General features: G+C 32.2%; 1 protein-coding gene across 2 annotated transcripts; it reads left to right on the top strand.

Moving 5' to 3' along the window:
- On the top strand, nucleotides 1,612-5,752 carry LOC109335520. Of its 2 annotated transcripts, XR_002106207.1 has the most exons (8): nucleotides 1,612-2,027; nucleotides 2,996-3,067; nucleotides 3,741-3,808; nucleotides 3,960-4,116; nucleotides 4,447-4,533; nucleotides 4,634-4,723; nucleotides 5,152-5,638; nucleotides 5,670-5,752. XR_002106207.1 is itself a non-coding variant. In XM_019571654.1 (7 exons), exons 1-7 carry the CDS (start codon nucleotides 1,770-1,772, stop codon nucleotides 5,272-5,274), a joined length of 855 nt encoding a protein of 284 aa, XP_019427199.1. In that variant the 5' UTR covers nucleotides 1,612-1,769; the 3' UTR covers nucleotides 5,275-5,739. The 2 variants fall into 2 exon arrangements, 1 of the variants encoding a protein (XP_019427199.1); XM_019571654.1 differs by having other exon boundaries at nucleotides 5,152-5,739.

Genomic DNA, 13,507 nt, shown 5'->3' with positions numbered 1-13,507 from the left:
TAATAATAATGTAAATCATTTTGAATTGTAGATAGATAACGTTTTTATGGCCAAAATATTAAATGATTTATGCAAAATATTATTTAACCATGTTAAATTTTTGGAAGTTTAATATTATGTATTAAGATTATAAAAATAATGTGTAATAATAATGTAAATCATTTTGAATTATTGATAGTATTCTTCTTCATATATAATAATGCAAAAAATCGAGAAACAAAGATATTATATTGTGTTATTGACAATCCAAACAATACAAATTTCTAAGCAAACAATTAAATAAGTTAATGAGGTTTAAGTAAAATTTTCAAAAGCACAAATATTGAGCCAAAATGAGTGTATTAAACAATATATATTAAAAATATTCGAATGGAGAAAATAAAATACAAAACTCATAAGTGAGTGGATAACTAATGATAAAGCCAAAAATGAAGGTATCAATAACTAACCATGATCTTTACCTTATTTTAGAGGATGATACACTCTAGTGTTTCTGAAACATGCAAAACAAAAAAATAAAATAATGATTGTTTGAATAAAAAAGTGCATAAATAAGATAAGAGATGCATATAGAGAAAATTAATTTGCAGAAATGTTTTTGGGGAGAACCAAACTATAAATAAAGAGAGAAAATGATAACAATGAGATAAGATGTGGACATAAATATATTATTAACAAAAATAAATAGACAAATAAATGTAATATTGTAAGTGAATATATAATACAATGGAGATTGAGTACATACCATATGTTTTGAGTGTTTGATCTTCCTTGAGGAAGATAACTTTGCTTATGAGATGCTAAAGGATAAAATTGCTGGAAAAATATATCTACAAAATAATGAAATTAGTGACAACAAGTCTATAAAATAAGGAAATCAATGAAAAATTATTCAAAAAATCAATGATATAATAAGAAAAGATCTACAAAATAAACCAAAAAAATCAATGAAAAATGTACTAAAGATCATACTTATAAATAAATAAATAAAATACACTCTAAAGATAATGATTGAAAGAAAAGAAAAAAAGATGATAATGAAGAGACATAACAAATATGATAAATGAAATTGGAGAAAAAGAAGATTGCTGAGATAAAAGAATGTTGGAAGAGAAAGAGAGAGTCATAGACCTAATAATAATTCAAGTGCAATTTAAGTAGTCATAAAAAATGCAATAATTATTTATTAAATGCAATAATTGTTAAGGAAGAACAAACATAGTGTGAGAATGTACATATAATTATCATGGAACCATTAGGAGAGAGAAAATGAAGGATGAGATGACATGTAGCTATTGATGAGGTGGCGTGAAGAAAGAAATGTCATGTGGCAATTGATGAGGTGGTAGGAGTTTATTTTGTTAGATAGTAAATAGATAGATAGGAAACAAAAATAGAAAACGAGAAAGCGAGTTATATCACTTAGCTGTCTTCTACAAAGAACAAAATCTGTCCTGTGGGGACAGGTCGATTACGCGGCAAGACAAACAAAAAGACACCAATCAAAATGACAACAATACCCTTTCCTACCTTTCAGAAGAAAAAAACCAAAGGAAATAACGCAGCACCATCACTTGTTACGACCTTCCTATATATACGCCACAACGCCATTTCCATCGCATACATTCTCTTTCTCTATATATATAAATCCTTTCTTACCCTTCCTTTTCTCTTCCAAAAATATTACCCTTTTAGCTCTGCGATTCTTTCGTTTTCTCGGGATCCGCGATAAACCGCGCGATCTCGGGATTTCTTTTGAATCCATTAAAATGAGCGATCATTTGGTGCTGTATGTGGACCGGCCGGTGCCGGTTGAGCCGTTGAGTCAAGACCCGGTTCAGCCATCTCCTGAGCCTTCGCTGCCAGTGGATGTTGCGGGCCCCTCAGATTCTGCTTTGGTGGAAAGCGACTGTGAGGGTGAGGGTGAGGAGGAGCCGCTGTTGCAGATGGCGGAGTGTCGCATTTGTCAGGAGGAGGACAGTATTAGCAATCTAGAGTCTCCCTGCACTTGCAGAGGCAGCCTTAAGGTATATATATACATTCTTCTTTTCTATCATTTTTCTAATTCTCATCGAGTCTGGTGCACCGAGTCACCCGTGTTGATGTTATTAATCATTAGGTGTAACACCTAGCCTTGACATGCCAACCCTACACAACTCTGCATTATTTTATTCCCGATAAAGGAGCCTCTGCGACTCAAACCCACTCCAGGGACTTATTGTCATAAATTTCATTGAGTTGCCACGACTGACTTAATGAAATTTATAATAGGTACTGAGGTTATGAGTTTGAGTGGTGGAGACACAGGAGAATAAGGGTGACTGACACACTTTATATTAGGTGCCTTGTGTAATATATTATATGTAAAAAGAGGGCTTTTTGTACCAAAAAGTTTTCTCCATGTGTTTGGCTTTGCAGTTAGTATTAAATTGCAATTGCAGTCAATCAGAATGGCAACAATGTGGTGGTCTTGCGGTGTGGCTAGCTCAATTTATGTATGAAGTGATGGATTAATGCGAAAGAAAAATCTAAACTTATAGTGTCGCAGATGCATATGCTGAATTATATAAATAAGGAAATGCCTGAAGTTTTATATTCTTTGATGGATTAATCTTTTCTCTGTTATTTTTTAATTGCGGGTATTTTTGTGTTGTGTGTTTAGGAAGGAAAGAAAATTTTGTTTTAATTAATAATTCTTTCTGCCTTGTGGCAAGCTCAATTTTGCTATATTAACGTATGTATTGGGCAAATGTTGTTCTGAATTATGGAAATCAGTAAATGACTAAAGGGTGATGGAGATGTTTATGTGAAACTGCTATTTTTGTTAGCCTACTAAATTGGTTTCCTGGTTTTTAAACTGTTATAAGCATTATTAATGCTTAGAGTTTGAAAGAATAATGGAGGAGCATTGTGTTTTACATGCCATTGATTTTTATATCCTTCATCTCTAATTTTGTCTTTCTAATTCATGAACTATTGGAATTTTTTTGCACAGTATGCTCATAGAAAGTGCGTCCAGCATTGGTGCAACGAGAAAGGTGACATAACTTGTGAGATATGTCACAAGGTATGCTTCTTCTATGCAAAACTTCCATATTTTGTAGTTTTATTGTAAAGTTGTGGGGATTGGTTGGTAATGGTCATGCTTATGAGCTTATCCTTACAAGTATAGCTTTACGAAACAAAATTTTTGTACAATGATGTCTTCAATTCCGAGGTATATGATGTAGCTATTACACTTGAAAACGACATTATAGTCCTAGGCATGTATGACAAATGGCTAGGACTGAGATTCGCACAATATCATAGTTGGGGCATTGAATGTTTAGCTTGTTGCTAGGATTGGTATAGGGATATGGGATGCTAGCTAAAATATCCAAGATACTAAGGAGTTTTAGTTGCCTTTTATAAGGGTGAAATGTGTGTAATGAATCCTTAAATTATTGCGAATCTTAGAATGGGAGAAACTGGGGATATCAGGCTAGTATAAGTCATATGCACAATAATATGTAAAACATGATTTTAGGAAGTTTAATATTTTGCATTGTTTGATTGTGGTAGTCCATCCGTCGTTGTTCAGGTTGTTTGTGTCTTTTTTACCTCGGGAACACCTATTTAATTAATTTGGTTGTCTTTGGATTGAACCTCTCTCTCTTTGAGGTTATCTTTCTCTCTGTACTTCAACTCTTTCCAGTTGTATTAAATTGTTCTTATCTTTGATGGTAATTCTTTTTTCTCAGCCCTATCAACCTGGTTATACTGCCCCGCCACCTTGTCCACGTCCTGAAGAAACTACCATTGATATTGGGTAAGCTCAATTTTCTATTTAAAGTCTATTCGATTATGTAAGTTGTATCACTTCTGTCTATGTATGTATAAGCATTCTTTCTATTTCAAACTCTTAAGGAGTATTAGTTTGAAACTCTTGTCTCCTTCATAAATTGTGACCATATTTGCAGTGGAGGCTGGAGAATCTCTGGCACACCTTTGGATTTTCATGATCCTCGACTCTTGGCAATTGCAGAGGCAGAACGCCAATTCTTGGAAGCCGAATATGATGGATATGCTGCGTCTAATGCCAGTGGAGCTGCATTTTTCCGTTCAGCTGCTCTAATTGTAAGGCAGTAATCTTGAAGTCTTCTTTAACAAATTATTTGCCGAATTAGTCATATTTTATATATGAGCAGAGGACATAATTTTTCTTGAGGCCATGGGCCCATGGCGCCATGCATAATGTTGGACAATTAATATATCTAAAAAACAATCAAGTTTTATGGACATTTATATTTCACACTAATTTGGACTTTTAAAGAACAATTTCACCTGCTTTGATCTTTACATTATTGATGCACATGCACCTCTGCAGTTGTTCACTGCTGTTTATGTCATCCAAGCAAATTGAATAATTTGACATGATTTAAGCTTACTCCATTGTATTTGTTGCAGTTAATGGCACTTTTACTCTTGAGGCATGCACTTTTTGTCACGGATGCTGATGCAGATGCTGAAGATGATCCATCCACTTTTTTCTCCGTATGTGATTTGAGTTCCTTTTGGCTAAATATATGGTTGCTGTTTTGTTGCTTTCATATGTGTTGTCGAGCAAACCTAATTAACTCACCATTTTCTGCAGCTTTTCTTGCTTCGAGCAGCTGGTTTTCTTTTGCCTTGCTATATCATGGCTTGGGCAATCAGTATTTTACAGCGTCGGCGACAAAGACAAGTCAGTTTCTATTTTGGTTCTCACTAATTTGTGAATTCATTACTGATTATTTTTTGTTAAACTATGCTAAGCTCCCTTGAGATTCAATAATACACTTATTATTCTCTTGCTTAAAAAAAACATCAATCTCTTGAGATTTATGTTATCATTATACTTACCTTCCGCGAGAGATATTGAAATTACATTTATCTCTTCTAAAATGGGAGGTGAGTATCATTTTTTAAACAAGAGGATTATTGAGTGTAATTATGTCAAACGTCCTGAAAGGTCGATATAATTTTTCGTTTTTTTGTTGTTGAATGATTGCTACTCTGCTTTGTTATAGTTCATATCTTTTAGTCGAATTGCTGGGAAGCTGCAATACATGCAAGTGTATTAGCCATAATGTTTAGAGAAATTCTTATCATTTTCATGTTACCATGAAACAGGAGGCTGCTGCACTGGCTGCAACCCAAGTTGCTTTTGTTCTACAATCCGGGCATCGCCGGGGTCTACAATTTGCCATAGCACCAGGACCAACGGTGGTGAATACACACCAGGAACAAGTGTAGTTTTTATGCAATTATGTATGCACCAATGGAGGTATGACCCCATATAAGGAATGCTTTGTCAAATGTTCATGATTTTCTCATTTCTAATGTACTTCCATACATTAGCTTGAGCAACTTTAAGGTGGTGATTAATATTTTGAAATTCACAGCCCTCAACAATTAACATCCTCAGTTGCCATATTAATAGCTGCTTCAAGTCTTGGAAATTTGTTGTAGCAATGCAGATTTTACTAGGAATATCATTTCATGATGATAAGGTTGTACCTATGTTTTTTTGTTGACTACATAATCATGTTTGGATCAAGCAAAGGGTGGGATTTTATCTCTTTGTTTTGCTTCCAAACAAAATGGTGTCACCAATATTGTGTCTTGCCAAAACGTTTCTATTTATGAAGCTTGTAGATTTCAGATTTTGTTGTAATGAAGTTAATGTTTCTATAGAAAGTCAAACCCATCAATGAGATACATACACTATATAGTATATGCACAGAAAAACTGTTATTCATACACATGATGTAAAACTATTATCATACATTAGTTGATTCTTTAAAGAAAAGTATTATGAAAGATTTAAAATATTACCACATGATGTAAAATTAAATCATTTAAATATTTAAAAGGCCATCAAAATAAGCCTATAAAGACCAATGCATGGACATTTTAAAGTTTAGTATAATTATTTGGTGAAACATACATATTGTAGAGAACAAAATAGGTGACGCTATATTTGAAGCCTTGAAGGACTGCATACAGAACATTTTATTCTTAAATGTATCATCTCTTATAATAATAAATATATCAGTTTTTTCATGAAAACTTATTTTTCATATCATTATGAAGATATGCTCATAGACATATAATATAAAAAATCAAAACAAAACTCTATTTTTTAGTATTTTAATTTAAATATCAAGCGGTGCCTATGTAATAATTATACTAAGAGAATAGTTGAGCCTATAAAAAAAATTAGTACTGTCAGGGTTCCATGCTCACTGTGGCCCTTCTGTCTGCTCCTATTTAATATCTTACAAAAAAAAAAAATTTGTATAAAGACGTATCTAACACATCATGATTAGAACAAATGTAATGCAATTATGTTTTTTGTTATCGTATTGAATTAAATTTTAATTAGAATTAAATTTTTAATGTGTTATTAAGATTTTAGTGGCTGTCTCCATATAAATACATTTGTACACAAGTTTTTTATGTTAATGCTTAAGAAATCAATGGTTATAATTACAATTAATGATATATATCAGGGTTATTTTTACATAAAAATATTGTGCAAATATAATATCAGTCATATATTATTCATTAAAAAATATCATAATTATAGCTATTAATTCCTCTCATGGTAAAAAATGTACATTTTACACTCTAAAGTGAACAAAGATTTTAGATCAGTGGACCCTTAATACAAATAAATGGATTTCTTTGGAGCAAAAAATATTGCACTAACAATATATGAGTTTTATATGTTGTTACTGTATCATCTACCATTCATATTAACTCTTACAAAAAGTAACTCAAATGAATAGTAAATAATGAAATGATTATATATAAAGCTAATACTGAAAAGTACATACATATGACATTATTCTTTCAAACTTCTCTTAGCCTAAGGTTAGTTTTGAGTTACGCCATTAAAGGCATGTCGCTGCACAATAAAGTACCATGTTAGTGAAACAATGCAACATAAGACATAAGTATCCCAGTTACAACACAAGTTTTGGTTTGTTTTTATGTTTGATGGCATGCGCAACACAAGTAAAAAAAAGTCGAAATATACTACCATTAGGAATAAAGATATCAGGTAATAAAAAAATCATGTCTGCGTATTATCTGCCAATCAAATTTTAATAAATAATATAAAAATATTTATTTATATTTTTTCTTTTTAATTGAATGTCATTTTCTAATTGGATAAAGATATAAGATGAGACTTGATTCCTATCATTAGATGGTAGATGCACAATACAAGTAGCTTATAAACTTCTATCAGACACATGCTAATTTAAACAATCTTTTCTACAAACTAATCTTCTTGGTTGAAAGTACTTATTCTAATAGAATATTAGAGCATTACAATGTTATGTCGTTGGCAAATTTTCAACCTTACAAACTTTACACTTAAATGTGCATATTATTGATGACAATGAGATGTTACGTTCCACTTGCTATGATGAAGCAAGAGAATTAGAATTTTTTATTGTGAATGAATTTCGATTTTTTAATTTGATAAACAATAGATTTCAAATCTAATTCTTTGTTAGAGCTTACTGTAAGAATAGTAAACCGTTTGTAATAATTTATATACTAGTAGTGAATAATGAAGCAATTTCTTCAAGTACATAAGGATTCTTTACCACTATACAATTAGAAAAACTAGGCCTATTAAAAAACAATTACTGTTTATTAATCCGTAGAATAAAAATTCTAAGGGAGATGTATCCAAAACAAAGTATGTGTGATTATGCTATATTTTGTACTCAATAACAGCGTCATAAACCTTATCCTTTAAAAGTTAACATGCCTTTTGTCAGAAGATATTTTGTTTTTCCACCCCTTGATGATCTTATCTATACCTGTAATATAATGTATGAAAGTTCATAAATGCCTCACCCTCTTTGGTTAGATGGAATTAGAAGAAAAAGAGAGAGGGAGAAAGGTTGTAAAAAAATATCAATTTTTTCTTCTTTGATTTAACAAAGAGTTATTTTGGTATAAAATAATAAAATTATCTCTCAACTTTTGTGTTTTTAAATTACCTTTTTTTATTGGATAAATATTTGTGTAATTTAAAAATTTATATCTATATCTTTTTCCTCTTTTTCTTTTGTACTTCTTTTGTATCAAATAATATAACAATTTACTCTATTTATCTTCTTTCTCATTCTCACCTCTCTCCTCTCATTTTCCACCTTCAACCAAAGAAGTATTAAGGTGGATGGTGATCCACCTACATTTCCAATTTACTTTTCTATGCATTTTTTGTTTTTGTTTTATACATTGTACTATACATTATTTCTTAACATTATTTAAAATTTCTTTTAAAAAAGAAAGAAAGTAATGGGTCTTTAGGTCCACATCCCTTAAATTGTATGTGCATTATTTGACATAAGGAATCTGATTCTGTTAATGAATGGCATGGTCTAGCTCTCCCTGTTAAGGCTGGAAAGTATTTGAATTTGGGATATGTCAGTGAGTCCGTAACAATGTAAACACTTCCCACGATATTATTTTTTATAACTGTTGTTTAGTGTTGATTCGGTACGGCCGGATGGGGAATTTGGTTAAGAATCCTGCTTCTGAAGGTTGATTGGAATGAGGCTTGGATCCACCAACAAAAGTATCTGAAAAGGTTTCCGATCCTCAAGTCAGTATGAATTTAAGGAGAGTGAATAAGAGTAAATGTTAGTAATGAATGAGAGAGTTAAGATGCTTACGAGTATGATGAATATTTATGATGTAGGAGAATGCGAGAATATGAATACTTTCTGTAAAGGGACATCATCTATTTATAGTAAATATCATGATGACATGTCATCTATCAAGTGGTTGATAATTACTTAGCAGGCGGTATGACATAACACAATTGAGAAAACATTGAATGGTGTGTCGGGAACAGTGGTACTTTGACGTGCGGTGATGCAAGCTCCAAGTTGGACTTGTCTGACTCAGAGGGGCATACTAGCCTTTTCAGGGGCGTGGTAGAGTCCAATTGGATGATGCATTAAATGAGGTGTCAGTGATATTTATGAGGCTTACGTGAGGATGACGTAAGAGTCTGGTTCATGCCTATTTGCGCTTGATTTGGTCTGGTGGCCCCCATCCTGGTTGGGTGAGGTACTCGATTTGATCGGGATGGAACAATAACTAAAGTATCTCTCATCTCATGGATAAAGAATTAATTTCTTCTTATTATCTGACTATTCATCCTAACAACTGTCTATCTTAAAAATTGAATTCTTGAATTTTAGTCTACCTCATAATCTAATAAGTTATTATATCACTAAACCAACATTTAGTTGGTTTTTTCACAAGTATATGTATATGTAACTAGGAAACACAAATATATTGCACAACATTAGACATGAATATCATACGGTGTGGATATGGTAATATAGTAAAATTTTCGGATATTTAAAAACTAGCCTAACACATAATAAAATATTAATATTTATTTAAATATAGTATTGTCACCTATTTTAATATAACATCGTTTTTACACATGTTTTTTTAGCCCTTCTTGATAAGGTGATACCTAGATATATAAGTTCCACCCATATTCAGATTTCGTGTCATGTATTTATTGAAAAAATATATCTACGATAATATGATTAATTTTCTAAAATACATTAAAAATAGAGGTTAAAAACAGAAATGCATGAAGTCATTTCACACTAAAAATAGGACATTTTCATGGAAATCCTGTAGGAAAATATTTAATATAGACACTTTAATAGCATGAGAGACTTTATACTTAAATATATGAATACTACATATCAAAGATGATAAACACTATTATTATATATAGTCAAGATCTTTCATGTCAAATCATCAAGAAGAATATAGATAAAACTAGAACTTGAGCGGAAACAAACCTTAACGTATTCATAAAGAATATGGTGAATGAATTTTATGATATCCTTAGCGTCACGTATCCATCAACTTCATGTCATATGTCCTTGTATGCAAATTCATGTTCATAGTAGAACATGTAGGTTCTTTGGCCTTCCAATTGTAGACCACCCTTAGTCTTTAATTCATTTTCTAATGGGATGAAGAGAATAAAATTGATTTTGTTATGTCTATAATTGGGGACCATAACCCCTTATTTATAAGGAAGTGCATACCCTTCTATGAAGGGTGATGCTACTTGATTTTCTTATTCCAATTTTGCCCATCATAAAATAGAAATAAGACTTTAGGTATCTACACAATAATTTTCATGACAATTATGTCTATAGTCATATACCTTACTTGAATTAGATCACTTTCATATGACTACTTAAAATAATGACCTTAAACACATTTTAACACTACATGTGTGACCCAAAATTCTTTACAATCTCCCACTAGTCACATATGTAATTTTACAAATTGTATTAGACTTTATGAGTTCAAAATATGTCATTATAAACCTTAGACATATCCTTATCACGTGCATTAATTATATTAATATATAGAACCAAAGTGGCTTTAGTTATATCAATCATAACTAAACCAATCAATGATCACTAATATTAACACAACTAAATGATATTAGGTCAATCATAAAATGTGCAGCATGAAAATCACATGAATGTGATCTATACATGTTGATTTTCAACTGATCCTCCTTTACTTTAGTGAGATCTCATAAATAAAATTTCAGAGTGAAACTGAACCATAAACCTTATTCTGCAGAAAAATATATATTCATATCCATAGATATGTTTATATAAACAGAACACCCAAATACAAACTCTCACTGAACCAAAATATTCTTAAGTGATATAATATTTATATGAGCAATGTACTTTTGAAAGACCTTAGATGATAAACCTTTAGTGAACAGATCTGCAGCTTGGAGTTTGTGTCAATATGCTCTATAGACATTAGACCACTCTAAACTGTTTCCTTAAACCAGATATAACGACGCTAACCTTTTGTCACAGTATAATTTTAATGATCTTTTAATATATCGAAATAAGCAATCAAGTGACAAATGTATAGCCATATCTCATAATTAGATGTCTCATAATAAGATATGAAAATCGCAACCATACTAGATGAGTTATAAGTGTCTGCTTAGCACTTTCTGAAATAGCTCATCATCCACCAAATAGACAGATATAGATTTTCAACTGTATTGACATCTAACAAGACTAAATATCAATACATAATAATCTCTAACTGAATCACTTTATGTATGTGAGAACATAATTTCTTTGTTCTTTATAAGTACTTAATAACCTAATTGGTTGTCTTCCAATTATTGGTTACTGAATTCCTTAAACATCTGCGTTCTAACAAAATATACAATATCCTGATGTGCACAACTTTATATATACATTAGACTCAATTACCCAATGTATAAGGAATCTACTATAAATCTCTAACTTTAAAATTCATTCCTAAAACATTGCACCCATGAATGTTCATGAAATTGTATACTTAATGAAAATAAGACTCATACTATTTGAACATTCTCATTCCTCATAGTTCCCTTTATCCTTAATGGAACTTCCTTAAAATTAATGAGATGTTCATTTCTAAAGTGCAAGGTCTAGATTCATGCATTCGAGAGCAAACACAATGTTCTCTCCTTAATTCTTAATGTTAGTGCAATTTAGAAGGACTATAGAATAGGTATGTACAGACATTATAAAAGCAGAGAATTCAATAAAAAAAGAACAAAACAAATTGTAATAGTTCTTGAAATTATAATCATAGTTAATTTTAAACCTTAGATTCAAATAATGATGGAGCACACCACAGTTACCTTGTACAACATTAATATTCAGTCTTTGGATAAAATATTAACTTATAAGTGGTACACTGAATGTAGTAATCAAATATTGATAATCAGTTCTGTTAAACAATAAGCCTTTCTTTGGACCGACTTACTATTCACATGTAAAACATATGATTATCACATATTTATTACCACAAGTATGTTTGTAATTTTGGCCAAATAGTAATCTTCCTTTGAGCCAATTACTATTAGCATAAAATTCAAACATACAATTGGCTTGATATTCCATATCAATTGCCAATTAATGGCAGTCTTGTTGTAATGGAACATTGATCATAATGCATGTCAAATAATAAACCATTCTTTGGACTGATTTATCAGTCACATATGCAAACTTATAATTATCACATGTTTACCATCACATGTGTGTATATAATTCGGCCAAATAATAATCTTCCTTTGGGCCGATTAATATTCGCATGGATACATATACACATTAATACTTCAACATTTATTATGAACAATATACACAAGAGATGTAACTTTGACGACTTCTTGTTTAATATGTTCAGAAATTTAACCTAGAATATTGTTTGTGTCCAAATATATAATTATATTCTGAACTCAAATGGCAGCATTGTGGTTGCAGTCTAGTGGTAAGGATTCTTTGATTAAAAAAACTTCATCCCTTGTTCAAATTAGTTTCGGTTGTAAGCAAGAATCGAAACCGGAAATCACATCTTTATTGACACATAGCCGAACCAAGATGACAGCTCACAAACTGTTAGTAATAGTTCCCATATACTTATACAAAACGAAATGACATAAAGTAATTGCATCATATAACACCCCGAAAAATACTTCTAAAAAACATTGCAGAAAAATGGGTAAATTTTTTTTTTTTTTGAATTGGTGATATAAAATTGTTTCCTTTTACAAACCTTTCCTTTTCCGGGACATCACTTAAGTAACTCGAATGCGGAAAATCAACTTATCGTTATCGAATGATCGATGTATATAATCGGTTAAGTCATAGTTAATTATAACAGACTAGGTCAGCAAGGCGAAAACTACATCGCCGCTAACATATACAAAATCAAAAGAAACACAGCCCCCACCAAAACAAAAGGGGACATCGACTGGTCCACAAGTTAACTCAAAAGATTCCAGGGATGTTGGACCCCTCACTCGGGTCCTCCTCCTCTTCCGGGTCAGACACGAGGTCGATCACCTCCACCGAGCTCTCTACATTGACGAGCTCAACGACCTCGTCCTCCTCCTCCTCTCCCTCCACTTCATTATGCCATAACCCAGCGGCATAATTCGGAGGGGACGACATTCTCAACACCGGAGCCTTCCTACAGGGACCTCCTCCAAGACCACTGCTCCTCTTGGCTCTACTGGATGACGGAGCACCCAAACAATCTGACCACATCCTATTACCGTGGGAGGGAACAGCGCCATCACTCCTGACTGGCGGGGATCAAAGTCCAACCTCTGGAGACATCAGCCTCTTTGGCGGCAAGGTGAAGGAAGTGTCAATGTAGGTGTCGGGTTGTGGGATCATCATCGATGACCCATTGCACACCATGTGCAACGACAGACCGCAGGAGCCTGTATATGTATATATGTGCTCGTCACTAGTCCATTGTCCCATCGGGAACATCATGAAGTGATAACCTCGAATGTGAGTGCTGTTGTTGGCCATCTGCATAGCAAATATATACAAAACGAGAACAATACAACAGAGAGAGTAAGACATCTAATGAACAT

The sequence above is a fragment of the Lupinus angustifolius genome, chromosome LG02, assembly GCF_001865875.1.
Source record: "Lupinus angustifolius cultivar Tanjil chromosome LG02, LupAngTanjil_v1.0, whole genome shotgun sequence".
NCBI classification, from domain to species: Eukaryota; Viridiplantae; Streptophyta; class Magnoliopsida; order Fabales; family Fabaceae; genus Lupinus; species Lupinus angustifolius.
The sequence above is the reverse complement of the archived record's forward strand: the minus strand, read 5'-3'. Positions and strand labels throughout refer to the sequence as shown.

Coding starts and splice junctions, on each gene's coding strand:
- LOC109335520 (XM_019571654.1), top strand. CDS start 1,770: ATGAGCGATCATTTGGTGCTGTATGTGGACCGGCCGGTGCCGGTTGAG. Junction 4,117..4,446: donor TCCGTTCAGCTGCTCTAATT/GTAAGGCAGTAA, acceptor TATTTGTTGCAG/TTAATGGCACTTTTACTCTT. Junction 4,724..5,151: donor AGCGTCGGCGACAAAGACAA/GTCAGTTTCTAT, acceptor ACCATGAAACAG/GAGGCTGCTGCACTGGCTGC.